We start from the raw sequence: 16,561 nt of genomic DNA, 5'->3' as shown, positions 1-16,561 counted from the left end.
GGGAATCAATGTAGAGGGATTTTGGGGAATCAATGGATAAAGGGAATGATTAATTGTGACAAACAAACATCAACAAAGGGAATGAGGCCTATTCATTTCCTTTCCCTTTGATTATTAACCCCAACCAAACGACCCCTAAACTTAGCAACTGAGTGATAGATTGAAGAAGAAGCAGCCTCTGAAATACGGAGTACTAAGAATTCTTTGAGTTGCAGAGCTCGTTCTTCTGGTTATGGTGCCGGAACTTCCGCTTCTCCTGCCTTCTTCCATGGCAGCCAAGGTAATACCCTTGTTCGTCGTCTCCCTCTTTTTATTTTCAGACATTATTCCCCGAAACGAACACCTGCTACTACTTTAATTGGTTTTGATAATAATCGTAAAAAAATGTTTCTTCAATCTGTTAGAGAACGATGTGAATTAGGGTTTTCTGATCTTCAATTTCCCATTTCTCTCTTCAATCAAATGATTTCTTTGCGCCCTCTTCCTTCTCTCATTGTTTTCAGTCAGCTATTCACTGCAATTGTCAAACTGAAGCGCTTAAAACCGCATTCCACAATCATTTCTATGTCTAGGCAGCTTGAATTGTATGGTATTCGACCCGATATGCATTCTATTGGTATTCTTGCCAATTGCTACTGTCATTTGGGTCGTATCGATTTCGGGTTATCTCTACTCGGTAAAAGACTTAAGCTTGGGTATCCCCTTGGTTCTGTCATTTTTAACACCTTAATTAATGGCTATATCCATTGTGATAAGCTGCCCCAAGCTGCCCATTTGTTGGATAAAATTGTTAAGCTTGGTTTACAACCTGACATTGTTATCTATAGTACTGTTGTCAAAGGGCTTTGTAGGATTGGTGATAATGCTTCTGCTCTCAATTTTCTTAGAAAAATGCAATCTGGATGTCGTTGTAAGCCTGACATTGTTATATACAACACTATTATCGATAGTCTTTGTAAGGACAGGCTGTTAGAAGAGGCCCTGCACCTTTTCTCCTCTATGAAAACTGAGGGCATTAAACCCAATGTCGTCACTTATACTTCCTTGGTTCGAGGCCTCTACAATTCCGGCTTTGGGGAAGAGTCTAAGCGTGTGTTAAACGAAATGTTAGAGAGCAACATAGCACCAGATGTTAAGAACTACAGCATGCTCGTTGACATGTTTTGTAAAGATGGCTGTGTTGATCAAGCACAAGCCATATTACCGCACATGATTGAGAGAGGTGTCACTCCAGACATCATTACTTACAGTGCGTTACTGGATGGATATTGTTTGCGCGGTGAGATGAAAGATGCAGAGAACCTACTTAATCTCATGATTAAAAATGGTTGTGAGCCTGACCTCGTATGTTTCAACACTATGATTAATGGATATTGCAAGGCTAAAAACATTGGCAAGACCCTAAATATTTTTCAAGAGATGTTTCGGAAAGGGATAACCCCTGATGTTGTTACCTATAGCGCTCTTATCGATGGATTGTGCAAAGCCAATAGACTCCCACTTGTACATAAGCTGTTCAAAGAAATGCAGGCTCATGGAATTGCTCCAGATGCCATCACCTATGCTTCCCTGCTTGACTGCCTTTGCAAAACTGCACAGCTTGACGAGGCAGTGATATTGCTTGAAGAAATGGAGGATAATGGTGTTAAGCCAAGTGTTTCCATCTACAATATCCTGATGAACAACTTGTGTGAGGCTGGACAACTTGAAGATGCGGCAAATTTCTTCTCCGATCTCGTATCAAAGGGTCTGCAACCTAATATTAAAACATACAATGTAATGGTCAAAGGCTTCTGCAAGAAAGGGCTCATGAATGAAGTTGCTCAAGTGTTGAGGATCATGGAGGAAGATGGTTGCCCCCCAGATGATCGAACCTATAATACAATCATCAGAGGATATATTCTCAATAATGACTTGTCTAATGCATTTTACTATTGTGATATTATGACTGGCAAGAAATTTGAAGCTGATGCAAACACTTTTTCATTAATTGTTGGCCTCTTGTCTTCTGCCAACTTAAGTGATTCGTCAAAGGACTTGCTTCGGAAGTTTATCAGTTAGTTCAGCTGATTGCAGGCTTGCTTTCCTTCTCCTCCTCTTTACATCCCTTCTCTATTCTTCCTGTTCATTCTCTTTACCACCAAATTATGACGAGATCGGAGGAACGACCACCCTGGATGGCTTGAAGCCCAATCTGAGATTAGCAAGAGTTGTGGCCATTGTTTTACCCATTATTATTAAGAAGTGAATGATATGCATGCACTGTTGCTCCTCTCCTACAGATTGTTGTAAGAAGGATCTCAAGTCAGGGTAGATATGAATCGATGTTGAGAAGGGTCCAAGAATCACACAAAGACATTGTGCCTGAACACAGTTCACTCTCTGATCCGTAACCAATTTTTCAGATAAGAGTGGGAAATCTGTATTGAATAACTATTTGTTGTGAAGGGTTGATTCAAACAATTCCTACATGAAATTCACCACCTAAATAATTTCTTCATCAATTTATTGGAATGAATTGAGACCACTATGCTAAGTTCACTCATCCCATCAGATTGGATCCTGCTCTCAATTCTACTGATAAAGCTTGTAGCATGGCCAAACAGGTAACTAAGCTAATCCCCTAGTGTCAAATATTTGTTGCTTCTAGGACAATTAGTTGGTTGCTAGAGTTATTTTGTCAATCATAGAAGTATATCACAAAGATGCTTCTCCCCCACTCCCACTCCCACCTTTCTAACTGTTAATTATGTCATTGAGTGTAGTTTCCGATTGTCTAATGCTAAGATGGTATTGTGCTCTCTGCTAGCTGTTTTTTGTCTATTTGTATGAAAGTTGTATTGATGCATATTGCATTTGATACTATGGAGGAACATGCCATAATAGCTTTCATGACCGGAAAAGTCTTGTTAAAATTGATGTTTGGTTTTTAAGTTTACGAATGGTTTAGTGGAATGCATTTGCAGAATTGTTGACTTGATGAATTGAGATCTTTAAATGTAAGTATCTCTATGAAATTTATTTTGTTGTGAGTCGTGGTCACAAAATGGGAGCCAATTGCATATTTGATATATGGATTGAGAACCTTGAACGTATTTCCATTAATTAGCAGCCCTAGCTTGTGTATGCCTATTTATTTTTATCAATTTTATTCCTAGATTTTGCCTTACATTGGTTATATATTGATACTTTTAATATGACAGTTCCATGTGGTTGGGTATCCAAAAAAGCTCACTACATTTAATTAAAATTGACAGACATTTGAAGAAGCCATATCAGGACTTTTGGGTGAAGAATCTTACAAGGATAGCACTCTTATCATGCAACTTTTGAGGGACAACCTCACCCTGTGGACATCAGAGCGAGTCTGTATAGTTATGCTAGAATCAACATTCACGTCCTTCATTATTGGTACGAGTATGCGAAGTATATTATGGATTATTTATCTTTGGCAATCGTGTATATCACTAAATAATATGAGACTTGACAGAATTGGGCACAGGCTTGGTTTATTTTTAATTTTTTAAAGCTTATGGCCTTTATGTCATACTACGTATTATTTTTGACACTTTTTACAATGTGGGGTTTTGGATATTTTGGGGGATTAGGTTGCAATTCAATGTTTGTGGGGTTAATTTGGTTTATTTTTGTTGCCCATATTTAAATGTTGTAATATTTTTTTGGTGTACATTGTACCTTTTTACCCAGAAATAAATTTGTTATATGAGATTGGTTTTACTGTCTAATTAGGTAAACCAGATGGAATTAAACCCTTGAATGCATTAAAATCAGTTTTTTCTTACCTCTTGGGATGTTTTAAATGTATTTTTGTACTTATGATTTATAATTTTGATTTTTGTTGCAGATCCTTATCTGAATACCAGAAGCAGGAACTGTCACCCATGCTAATGAAGAAGCAACTGCTCTGATCCTTTTTGTCTAAAAATTTGTAGAGCCTCAAACAGTTATTGCTGATCCAACACTCCCACTTCTCTGCCCTTTCAAAAACCAGAACATGTGTTACTGTTCCAATTCTACAGTGTAGTGATGCTTATGCCCTTGCTTCTTTTTTTTCGTTTTCTAATTTTCCTTGTCGATTGACTTCAGTCTTCAACCCTCAGTTTTGCTTTTGTCCCTTTTCCTGCTTCACCATTCCTTTCCGTCATTTGCTTTCTCTCTCCTTTCAACCAATCTTTCTCACTCCATCTCTCCTTTTTCTCTCTTTCTGCCATATGCTTTCTCACTAACCTAAGGGCGGTGGTGGTTTTCTCCGATCCTTCATTGAAGGAACTTCTAAGCTATCTCCTCCATTGAAGCAGCTTGCGAGGTAATTTGTTTTTCACTCATCGAATTTTGCATTTCATAAGCTAGGGTTTATAGTTAATTAATTAAGTCAATTGCTTTGGGTAATAGTCGTGGTCAGCAGGTATCAAGTGGGTATTTGCGGCAGAATAATATAACTGTATCCGCTGTATAATCCGCCGTTGATTTTTTATTCCGGCGATTAGGGTGGTTGTTAAGGTGGAGGAGAGAGTAAATGGGATTGATTTTAATTTTTCAAATTTGGGGTTTTGTAAAAAAAATTCGACAGAGGTATTATAGCACACAATTTTTTGGTGATGAAATTTTGACAGAGATAAAACTTGTTCTACAGCTTGTCAAAATTTACTGAAGAATAGGGGTTTTCAACCTTTTCGTCTTTGAGCTTCTCTCCTAGGGTTTTGAAGTCTCCACTTTTGGGGGTTTTCTCCATTTTTCGATCGGTGATTGTTAACTCTTTGTCACTTTCTCTCCTCAATCTCTTTATAATGAATGTAATCTCAGTTAATTTGTGGACCTAATTTGTTTTCGTAATTTTACTTTGATTTTCTGCATTTTGGTAATAGATCGATAACCTATTATTATTCAGTCAATCAAATTTATCCTAAGATTAAGAAAGAAATTTCATTAATTACTCTGTTCTTATCTTTAAAAAGAGACCATTATTTATAGAATAACAGAGTAATTGGAATTTATGGATAACTTGTATGTTGGTTTAATTGGAATTTATAGTTAAGAAGCATAAAATTTTGTCGTTTGTTGCGTTGGAAGTAATTGGAGGAGAAGGTAAGGGTGAGAAAGTAGGAATGGTCAGAAGAAAAAGCATGTTAAAGGTAGAATTTTGAGAATTGGGAGATAGGCAATTGCGTCATCAATTTATTACATTTACTACATTTAATACCCTTGCTCCAATCTACAACAGGCTTAGTGATGAGGTTTCTTGATTAGCAGTTTACAATGTAGTCTAGGCTATAATTTTCCAGGCTATGATTTTGATATTATACCAATTAGCATGTTATAGCATATTTACATCGTCATATTTGACTATTAGAGCAAGATCAAAAACCTAAAAAAAAAAAAAAAAAAAAAAACAGAGCTCAATTTTCTAGGCTAAATTTGATATATGATGATGTTATTGGAGATGGGGGGATATATGGATTAATGAAATAGCATAGATTCAAGGTTGTAAGGTGGTTTATTATCAAGGTTTGAAGAAGTTTGGACAATGTTAGGAAACGATGGACATATTTCCTGAATTTTATAATACTCCTTATTATACTTCATTTGGAGATTTTAAGTAAGTGGTAGTTTGACCGGAACTGGAAGTGAAGGGGTTTTGAGGTCTAGCCGTCTAAGTTGAAGAGCTACATCGTGTTTCAGTTTTTTCTAACATTTTACTCCGATAAATTACACGATGGGCATCCCTGTGTCTATGGCGCTCATAGAATCATACAGTACGGGTATGAGCACCATGCAATAGAGGGTATTTCGGTCATAGAGGGTGCCCGTAGCTTATTATTTGTTTGGAGATTGTATAGTAATGGTCAGAACTACAAAATCACACTTATGAACGTTTACTAGGCTTTTGCATGCTGATTTTCTTTGGCCTCTCATTTTGAGTATCACATTTTCCTTGCTGTTGTACTACTGACATTGAAGCTTATGAGCATTGTACTACTAACATTGAAGCTCAGATTTCTGTAAACTCTTACTACTTGATACTCAGGTTTATCTCTTTTCGGATTTATTACTCTACTTCTACCCTTATAATCCCTACAACTCTTGATACTACTTGATACTTGGGTAGGGATGTCAGTGGACCCGCCCCATCCCCGCCCTAATGGGGCGGGGATGGGTCTCAGTTTGGCGGGTGGTGGGGCGGGGATGGGTCTCAGTTTGGCGGGTGGTGGGGCGGGGATGGGGATAAAAACCATACCCGCCATGGGTGATGGGGCGGGGGTGGATTTTAAGTTGTACCCGCCCCATCCCTGCCCCGCCCCACTTCGTACCCGCCCCATCCCCACCTCATACCCATATCTATATATCTTTTAAAGCAAAACTACATACTTTTATTCTATTTATAAACTAATTACATGAAATACAATATTAATTATAATACTTTGTACGACACTTATATTATAAACACAAAAATGTGTATAGAATGTTTTATTTTATAATTCGTATTAATTATGTAAGATTGTGTATTTGAGATACGGATATTAGGTGGATCTTGGATGGGTGGGGATTAGGCGGGTCTTTGGTGGGGATTAGGTGGGGATGGATATCCAAGTGGAGGGTGGGGCGGGGATGGTTTTGGAGTTGTACCCGGTGGGGCGGGGATGGGGATGAAAATTGGACCCGCTGCGGGGATGGGGATGGGGATAGGGATGAAAATATTAGATGGGGATGGGAAGGCTAACATCCGCCCCGCCCCGCCCCGCCCCATTGACATCCCTATACTTGGGTGCATGGCAACTCTTGATACTATTTGATACTTGGGTGCATGGCTTTTAGGTCTTCTGTTCAAAATTGATCTCTATAAAGATTTTTTTTTCCCTTCCTTTTACACCAGCTCTTCCCTATTATTATATGATAAAATGGATATCTTTTGGTGGACAAAACCTCAATAAAAGACTTGCGTTTGGGAAAAAAAAAAAAAAAAAATTACCAGTCATTAGTTGGTGACAATTAATTGTGGCCTAAGTTATATAGGGTGAATTACACTTTTACCACAAAAATATAACCATAATAGTTGGGTTAATGTATTATTAACCTTGAATATTTGACAAACAATAAATTTTGGCTTAATCTTGAGAGAATTAATGAAATATCATGAACTTGGGTTTTTAGTAACTTGTTTTATTTGAGAATATAATGCAGGGGCAATTTTGATGAGGTCTCTTTTCTAGCTTGCTAGATAAGTCATTGGTAGTTCCAATGAAATCTAGATATGCTCTTTTTGAAGAAGCCCCTGCCAAAAAAAAATAATTATTAACCAATGATTTTTTGTTATTAAGTTCATGACTTTACACACCTATAAGAATATTTCATCTCAAGCTTATGAACTATATCCATTGTGAACTCTGACGGTTACCAGATATTCTTAAATTGGATTTTCACATAGCATTGATTTCCTCTGATTACCTTGCATGTTTCTCTCTATTAGTATTTGGTTGAAAGTTTCTCATGTCATAAAGGATATATTCAATCTAAGAGTTATAATCTTTCCACTTTTTGTCTGCTCACTATGGCATATGAGGATTGAGAAACCGCTATTTTCAGCAACTCTCCTCTGTAGTGACCTAAAGTAATGCAATAGTAGAGGTGATTCATTGGTGTTATGGTGTACACGTGATGTACGTAACATGCATTGACCCTTATGGTGGTTGACATTTGATTATTTGGTGGTTGAATGCGATAACCAAATCGATGCATTTGGCCACCTTTCAAAGGGAAGGATGAGATGAATTAGATAGTGGTAAGAGCGAGGGAGAATTATATATATATCATTGAGTTGTAGGGTTGTTGTTGGTTGGATAGATGCTGGGAAGTTGGAAGTGTGGATTGAAAGGGTAGAAGCAGTGTAATAAATTTAGAGGAGCGATGAATAGGAGGGAGAGGGTAGTAGTAGTAGTAAGAGTAAAAACACACGTAGGAGTTGGACATATAAAGCAGATACTTTATAATTAGTATGCATTTAGGAGTTTGGGAGCTCAATCTTAGCTGATTCAATAGAAATTGAGAATGCATAAATTTAGGAGTTTTTCTTGCTTTCATGCAATGTGTTTCTTGGGTACATAGACTTTTTTTTGTTATATTACTTTCTGAATACGTACATGGTAATGAGTTTATTTTCATTGAATTTCTAATTTTCAATATGTTTGGCAGGGGAATGGTGGTGTGTATTTGCTTATTTTATTTGATGATGCAGGTTGATGATCATGTTGGTCTAAAACAATATTAAGGAGGATTTGAAGCCAGTGAAGGATACATACCATACGAATGTTGCTCGATCTCAGGATGTGAAATCAGAACCAATTAAGCAAGATGAATTTTTGTGTAACAAAATATAGTGCTTTTTTTATTTTAATCAAAGGTAGCTTTATTTGCACAAAGAATACGCGGTACAAGATGCAGCATTGGTGAATTTATACAAATTTGTTTTTGAGGGAATATGTATACATGTTTAAGGGCATATGGTACAAATTTACAAATAAATGAATAAAATTATGATCAACCAAATTTTTTTTCTTCAAATTATCACTCAAATTTGAATATAATACTGATTTTCGAAGTGGATATTTTTTAAGGGTGAGCAAATTATCTATGGATGAGAAAACTGAATAGAGGTGAGCAAACTATTTAGGATAATGTAATTTGAATATATTTAGGGGTGAGCAAATTCTTTAGGGGTAAAAAAAGTATTCAGAGGTAAGCACATTTTGTACAGGTGAGCAGTTTATTTAGGATTGAGGTAGTTTATATATGATTTTTTAGAGGTGGGCAAACTATTTTGAAGTGAGGTAACAGGTAATTATGGGCATTTGAAATGTGGTAATTATGGCCTATTCACATTTATTTAATTTCAGTTCAATTTAGCTCAGCTCCAATCAGTTCAGTTAGCTCCTAATTTTCCTCTCTCTTATAAAATATTCAGTTCAGCTCCAATCAATTGAGTTCAGCTCAGCTCAAGGTGAGGTAATTGAGTACAATGTTTAATATACTTTTTAGACAATTAAGTTTTTCTTCGTTAAATCTACTTTTTTTCGTTAAATATACTTTTCTTCCTGATTATTCCTTATAAAATGTGCGATCTTTGCCACTAGATCAAGTTTAACTTAATAACTTCATATCGCGGTATCGGGTATGAGTGTATGACTCGTACGAGTGTACGACTGTTTGAGAGGAGTGAAAATGATACCGTATGTCCATAGATCATAGTAGTCATTTCTTCACTCTTTAATCATTTTTCCCACAGATTACAAAACTTGGTAAGTGAGAGATTGAAGAAGAAGAAGAAGAAGAAGGCAACTCAGAAATACTATGAATTGCAGAGCTTGTTCTTCTGGTTATGTTGCCGCAACTTCCGCTTCTTTTGCCTTCTTCCATGGTAGCAGAGGTAATACCTATTTTCATACCCTTTTTCGTCTTCCTCTTTATTCTTTCTTCAATTTCCGCTATTATTTCCCCAATAATTATACTCCTGCTACTACTTTGATTGATTTTGATAATGATCGTGAACTGTTTCTTCAATCTGTTAGAGAACAATCACAATTAGGGTTTTCTGATCTTAAATTTCCCCTTTTACTCTTCAATCAAATGATTAATTTGCGCCCTCTTCCTTCTCTCATTTATTTCAATCAGCTATTCACTGCAATTGTCAAATTGAAGCGTTTAAACCCACATTCCACCGTTATTTCGCTATCTAGGCAGCTTGAATTGTATGGTATTCGACCCGATATGCATTCTATTGGTATTCTTGCCAATTGCTACTGTCATTTGGGTCGTATCGATTTCAGGTTATCTCTACTCGGTAAAAGACTTAAGCTTGGGTATCCCCTTGATTCTGTCATTTTTAACACCTTAATTAATGGCTATATCCATTGTGATAAGCTGCCCCAAGCTGCCCATTTGTTGGATGAAATTGTTAAGCTTGGTTTACAACCTGACATTGTTACCTATAATACTGTTGTCAAAGGGTTTTGTAGGATTGGTGATAATGCTTCTGCTCGCACTTTTCTTAGAAAAATGAAATCTGGATGTCATTTTAAGCCTAACATTGTTATGTACAACACTATAATCGATAAGTCTTTGTAAGGACAGACTGTTAGAAGAGGCCCTGCACCTTTTCTCCTCTATGAAAACTGAGGGCATTAAACCCAATGTTGTGACTTATAACACCTTAATTCGAGGCTTCTACAATTCCGGCTGTGGGGATGAGGCTCAGCGTGTGCTGACCGAAATGTTAGAGAGCAACATAGCACCAGATGTTAAGACCTACAGCATGCTCGTTGACATGTTTTGTAAAGATGGGTGTGTTGAACAAGCACAGGCCATTTTACAGCGCATGAGTGAGAAAGGTGTGGCTCCAAACATCATTACTTACAGTGCGTTACTGGATGGATGTTGTTTGTGCGGTGAGATGAAAGATGCAGAGAACCTACTTGATCTCATGGCTAAAACTGGTTGTGAGCCTGACCTCGTATGTTTCAACACTATGATTAATGGATATTGCAAGGCTAAAAACATTGGCAAGGCCCTAAATATTTTCCAAGAGATGTTTCGGAAAGGGATAACCCCCGATGTTGTTACCTATACCACTCTTATCGATGGACTATGCAAAGCCAATAGACTCCCACTTGTCCATAAGCTGTTCAAGGAAATGCGGTCTCATGGAATTGCTCCAGATGTTGTCACCTATGCCTCCTTGCTTGACAGCCTTTGCAAAAGTGATCAGCTTGATGAGGCAGTGATATTGCTTGAAGAAATGGAGGATAATGGTGTTAAACCAAATGTTGCCATCTACAATATCCTGATGAATAGCTTGTGAGGCTGGACAACTTGAAGATGCGGCAAATTTCTTCTCCGATCTCGTATCAAAGGGTTTGCAACCTAATATTAAAACATACAATATAATGGTCAAAGGCTTCTGCAAGAAAGGGCTCATGAGTGAAGTTGCTCAAGTGTTGAGGATCATGGAGGAAAATGGTTGCCCCCCTAATGATCGAACCTATAATACAATCATCAGAGGATATATTCTCAACAATGACTTGTCAAATGCATTTTACTATTGTGATATTATGACTGGCAAGAAATTTGAAGCTGATGCAGACACTTTTTCATTAATTGTTGGCCTCTTGTCTTCTGGTAACTTAAGTGATTCGTCAAAGGACTTGCTTCTGAAGTTTATCAGTTGAGTTGTAGTTCAGTTGATTGCAGGCTTGTAAAGATTTATTCTCGTAAAAGTTGTAATATATTCTTTGGTTCGTTGTTGGTTTTTTGTGTTTCTTTCCCACATTTTATTGAAATTGTTTTGTTTGAAGATTTCAGCCCTAAAATGCATTTGTTTTTCAATCTAAGGGCCTGTTCTCATTGATTGAACTGAAATGAATATTTTATAAGAGAAGGAAATTAGCAACTGAATTGAGTTGAGCTGAACTGAATTGAATTTCAACGTAAGAGAACAAGCCCTAAGCCTAAGTTTGTATTAACTATTAAAATTGAATTGGTGTTGAGTATGATTTAGGTACCAATTTTAGGCCAAAATTGAAGAGCACTTTTTTTTAAAAGCTAACTCTAGACAATATCATATCATCATATAAATCTCCAAGGTGTCGGTACTACATCCAAAAGTAATTTTATATCCACTCATAATTTTCTCCCCGTGTACTCAAGGAGTTGACGGTGATGAATCATGATACTTTGGTACACGGCGGGAACATGACTAATTGAATAGATCCATAATTTCCATTTTTTATAAACTCCAAGTACGGTGAGAATACTTTTACCCAGTTGGAATACACATGCATTTTACAGTTTTATTCACGTTGCTGTCTACTATATTAACAACTCATTGGTGTGAAAAATGTATTGATTGAAGTTCGATCTCTGGTACAGTATACGGGATCTCTGGTACAGTTCGATCTCTGATGCTGCATTCCTTTAGCTGATATTCCTCACCCTTGCTTTCCTTGGATTGTGGTTCTCCTGGCCAAGTAGAAGTGATCCACGCATAATTGTGCTGTCTACTTGAAGAGATCCGCCAAATATTGGGATTCAAGCTGCATAGCCCCTGAACAAAATTGATTTTAGAATAAGGAAACAATCATCCAACTCTGAAGTAATCAATCGTAGAAAGAAAAAGTATAATACATGCTCTTTATAATAAAAGTTCAACAGCATACTTTAGTCCTTTAGTGTAAAGCAGATCTAATTTTTTAGGAGGGTAGAAAGGAGATAAATGCATGCATACAAAAGCATATGCTTAATGGGAACAAGAGGATCGTGGAAGGAATAACTACAGCAAACAAAAAAATCTGCCATGTAAAATTCTATGATCGACAGGTGCCCAGCGAATTCCGGGTCCAGTAATAACACAAACCAGAGATCTTTGCAGTTCAAATGTAACTCCTTTCAGATAAATCAGCGCAGAAAAATATAAAGCAAACATAACAAAGATATAAAGCAAACATAACAAACATAACAAATATAAAGCAAACATAACAAAAATATAAAGCAAACATAACAAAGATGTCAAGGTAGAGGTAAATTGGTGTAGCTAGATTCTGGTACAGTATACACCATTCAAATACAGAGCTGATAGTGTTGTGTTTGACAAACTACGGAGTATTACATAAATGATTTTCACAATCACTATTTGAAAATTTGTCAAACCCAAACTAAATTTGAACAGAGCTTCAAAAGAAACCATAAACACAGAGTCATACAGATCAACTAAACCTAACGTCATAGAAAAGCAGATTTGCATTTAAAAACAGATAGAAAAGAAAAACATCATGATTCAAAATTGATATTGGCATGTATATATAAACCTAATTGGATGTGTTGGGAATTGACATTATGTTGTACAAAAGCTAAACATCTTATTAGTACAAGTCTAAGAGTCTAACATTCATTCTTTTTAAGGTCCATGTTTAAAAGTGGCAATACATAATTACTAGCCCCTCATATTTTGAAATGCAGACAGTATCTAGATTGTTAGTTTAGCATAAATGCTAAAGAAAAACAGACTGATTAAGCGGAGCAAGTTTGCCGGTCCCCTTGCCCTCTAACTTCCCACTCTACCGCCAAAAGAAAAAACAACACAACACATACATTCTAGAGAACAAATGTTATCAAAATTTACTCCAAACAGATGAAGACAGTCATAGGTGGAGCAACACTGTGAGGAAAGTGGCCAGACAATCCATCTAGTGATCTAGGCCCTTGGTCAAATCGCTTTCACTTCTCAAAACAAGGGCATGTTACATTCAATTTCACATCATCCATTGCGATATTGTTTAGCTTATACCAATTGAGATACAGGTATACCATATATCGACCCCACGTGAGAAAATTCTAGCTCCGCTACAGCACAAGGTTCATATTCATGACTACCTCTGCCCTTCACTATATAGCTTATGATTTCGGCAAAATTTTAATTGGCAAATTATTGGCAATAGGAATAAAATAAAAGGAACAAAAAACAGCCACCAACAAGCAGCAAGCATTTCAATTCTTTCATTGCTAAGATATTAACCAACATATGGTACAACGATATGCCATCAAACTTTCAAAAGGCCTCCATCTTTACACAAAATGGTAAAAAAAGACGATCCCAAGTCATCAATCCAAAGTTATCACAAGAAAAACTCTAAATCACCCAACCTAAAAGTTAACAAAAATTACATTTTTACTTTCATTTCAAGAAAGTCGAGAACAAGTGAGTAAGAATAAAGTTGGCCTTTTTCACTCTTTAGTCTTTACCCTAGTCAGGTGGCCAACAAGAGTAACAACCTAAACAAAGTAGCGTTACTCTTATCACAAGGCAACCACGAAAATCAACCAGCCCTTCACTAACATAATCTCAGAGTAACCATGAAGTGAAGTGCTCCTCTGAAAACAAATTTTCTTATACAAATTTCGAAACCGTCTATCCCCTAATTCCAACAGATTGTATTGCAATGAGACTGATTAAATTTGGCACTAATTTCCTAGAGAACAATGGAACAATTCCTAATTCAGAAAACAGATGATTTCATACTTCAAACACAATCAAGAATATTTCTTTCCTGAATTCAATAACAATAATGCAATTATTCTACCAAAAAGCATAACATATATTCCATAAAACTTCAAATTAAATTCAAAATTTAAAACTAGAAAAAATAAAAACTCACCAAATAATTTATGCAAGATAGAATAGATCATCAGTCATGAGCAAGATGTACTGCCAAATTCTCAATGGAACTCCACTCTTAAAATCCAGTGCAGGCAACCTCAGCTCCCTAATCCTACACTCTCCACCACCACCACCATTGATCATCTTCTTCGCCCGAACCCGATTCGATTCATTCTTTCTAAACAAATACACCAAAGACGACGCCGTTTTCTTATTCTCCGATGACCGGAAAAGAGACCACCCATTTCCAGCTAAAACCCTAGAAAAATCCTCCATTGAATTCACCTGTTTCCCAGAAACCCTAGAAACCAGAGCAACATTCGAAGAACAATCCCAATCATAATTACAGTAATTAAACCTAGAATTAGGGTCAATCTCAAGGAATACAAGCTTGAACAACCCTTTAGAGAGAGAAACAAAGTAACGAAGGAGAGAGATTGAAGAAGCAGTAGAGAGAGAAGGAAAAGGGATCGGAACGGCGTCGTTTGGAATTGTGTGACAACCCCACAACGACATTGTTGAAGTTGATGTTGTTGTATTCGATGAAACTGAAGGTCGATTGTTTGATGATGATAATGAAGATGGTGGTGAAGGTGAAAACGTTGTTGTTGTTGATGATGAAGATGATGAAGGCCATGAAAATAGGAGATGAGAGAGAGAAGAAGAAGGGTGAAAATCCATGCCAATATCTCTAGCAATGACGGCTAATCGAAAAGTATCACAGATTAATTCTTTAGTTGGGATGAATAACAACAATGGCATCTTCTTCTTCTTCAACATTTTCTGGGTTTTGTTGATTTCATCATCATTATCATCATCTGCATCATACTCTACATGGGTTTTTCTAACACCAGCATCAATATCATTATCATTGCCATTGCCATTTTTATCATCATGATTATGATTATGATTATAATTATGAAGATGAAAAGGGTTGATGATGGGTTCACCCAGAACAAGAGATCTAACCAGCTTTACAGATAACATTGTTTTTTTCTGAGAGAAAGAGAAATTTACAGGAAATTAAAGAAGAACAACTTTTGATTGAAGGTTTTTAGGGTAATGAATGAATTTTGGAATTTAGTGTTTGTTTTGAGTTGAATTTGATTGATACTGTACTTTGGAGTGAAGAGAGAGAGAAAGATGGACCCAGAATTATATTCGATTTTTCAGAATGAATGAATTAGTTGGCCCAATGTTTAGGTGGTAGAGAATGGAGCCCATATGAATAATACTTGTATGATGATAGTAATGAATACATAATTTTTTTGTGTGAAAATTTTAGTACAAATTATTGACTATTTTGTGACTTCAATCATAACAAGAATGTTTGAATTCAAGACTCAAGATTGCCAAATCAATGTAGAATGATGAATCTCATGGATGGTTAAACATGGATATCACTTAGGTTTAGCCGATACAGAGTACCAGTATAATTCGATGTTAGCTTACGGTATGATGTTTAAACTTTTGGGCAAAAGCTACTTGTATTGTTAATCACTATTAAATTAACTACATTGCAACATAAACACTCTTTTTTTTGTTTTTGATTTGGCCAAATCTTTAAAAGTTATTATCAAACACAGACTTGAAAGTTACATATTTTGTTTGCAAACCTCTTTAGAAAAATAAATAAAAAAAATATATCATAGTGAGTTTTTGTTGATTAACCATGGATATAAAAAGAAGAAAGTAGAATTTGATTGGTTAAAGATGAATTTTAAAAAATAGTTTGGTTGATATAAAGTGAATACAAAATTAATATATAGGCATAAAGTGTTGAGATAAAATGACATTTTCATTTATCATACTTTACCAATGAATATACTATTATTTTGGTTTCTAGAATTTGCTTTTGGAATTGATTTATAAGCTTATCGCTTCAATAATTATAAAAGTTTTTTTTTTTTTTTAAAAAAAAATATAACATGCAAAACTATATATCGTATCACTAATAAATAAAACCGAGTCTCGTCGCAAGAAATGAGAAAGCTACACTTAGGAGCCGTTTGGTTCACACGGGGTAATTGGAATGGAATGAACAAAGGGAAAGACAAGGAATGGAATGAAGATAACCAAAATTTTCTATGTTGTTTGATCTTTAAAACAAGGGGAATGAGGACCACCACCACACATCCACCTCATGACCTCAAAATTCACTCTCCACCATTTCCACCTACCAAACCACTCGCCGCACCTCCCTCCCCCTTCGGCTCCCTTCGCCGGTTGTCCCCGCCCCTCGCAAAACCTCCCTCAACCCTGAAAAATCTACCCTCATCCCCGAATAAACCCTAGAAACCGTTCTCCCTCGCCGTTTGAGGTGTGACAACCTCCGACGAG

The 16,561-nt window shown here is 36.4% G+C and overlaps 1 protein-coding gene and 1 pseudogene across 1 annotated transcript; one reads left to right on the top strand and one right to left on the bottom strand.

Moving 5' to 3' along the window:
• The first annotated feature begins 296 nt into the window (after positions 1–296).
• Positions 297–11,362, top strand: LOC110701470 (annotated as a pseudogene).
• Positions 11,363–11,652: 290 nt separating this feature from the next.
• On the bottom strand, positions 11,653–15,427 carry LOC110701312. The gene is made up of 2 exons (XM_021878948.1): positions 14,220–15,427; positions 11,653–12,112 (listed from the first exon to the last, which is right to left on the bottom strand). Exon 1 carries the CDS (start codon positions 15,206–15,208, stop codon positions 14,228–14,230), a length of 981 nt encoding a protein of 326 aa, XP_021734640.1. The 5' UTR covers positions 15,209–15,427; the 3' UTR covers positions 11,653–12,112; positions 14,220–14,227.
• Between the last annotated feature and the right edge of the window lie 1,134 nt (positions 15,428–16,561).

The sequence above is a fragment of the Chenopodium quinoa genome, unplaced genomic scaffold, assembly GCF_001683475.1.
Source record: "Chenopodium quinoa cultivar QQ74 unplaced genomic scaffold, ASM168347v1, whole genome shotgun sequence".
Classification (NCBI taxonomy): Eukaryota; Viridiplantae; Streptophyta; class Magnoliopsida; order Caryophyllales; family Amaranthaceae; genus Chenopodium; species Chenopodium quinoa.
This window is presented reverse-complemented; position numbering and strand designations above follow the sequence as displayed.

Bases quoted from the DNA above. Each gene is read 5' to 3' on its own strand.
- LOC110701312 (XM_021878948.1), bottom strand. From the start codon at position 15,208: ATGTTATCTGTAAAGCTGGTTAGATCTCTTGTTCTGGGTGAACCCATC.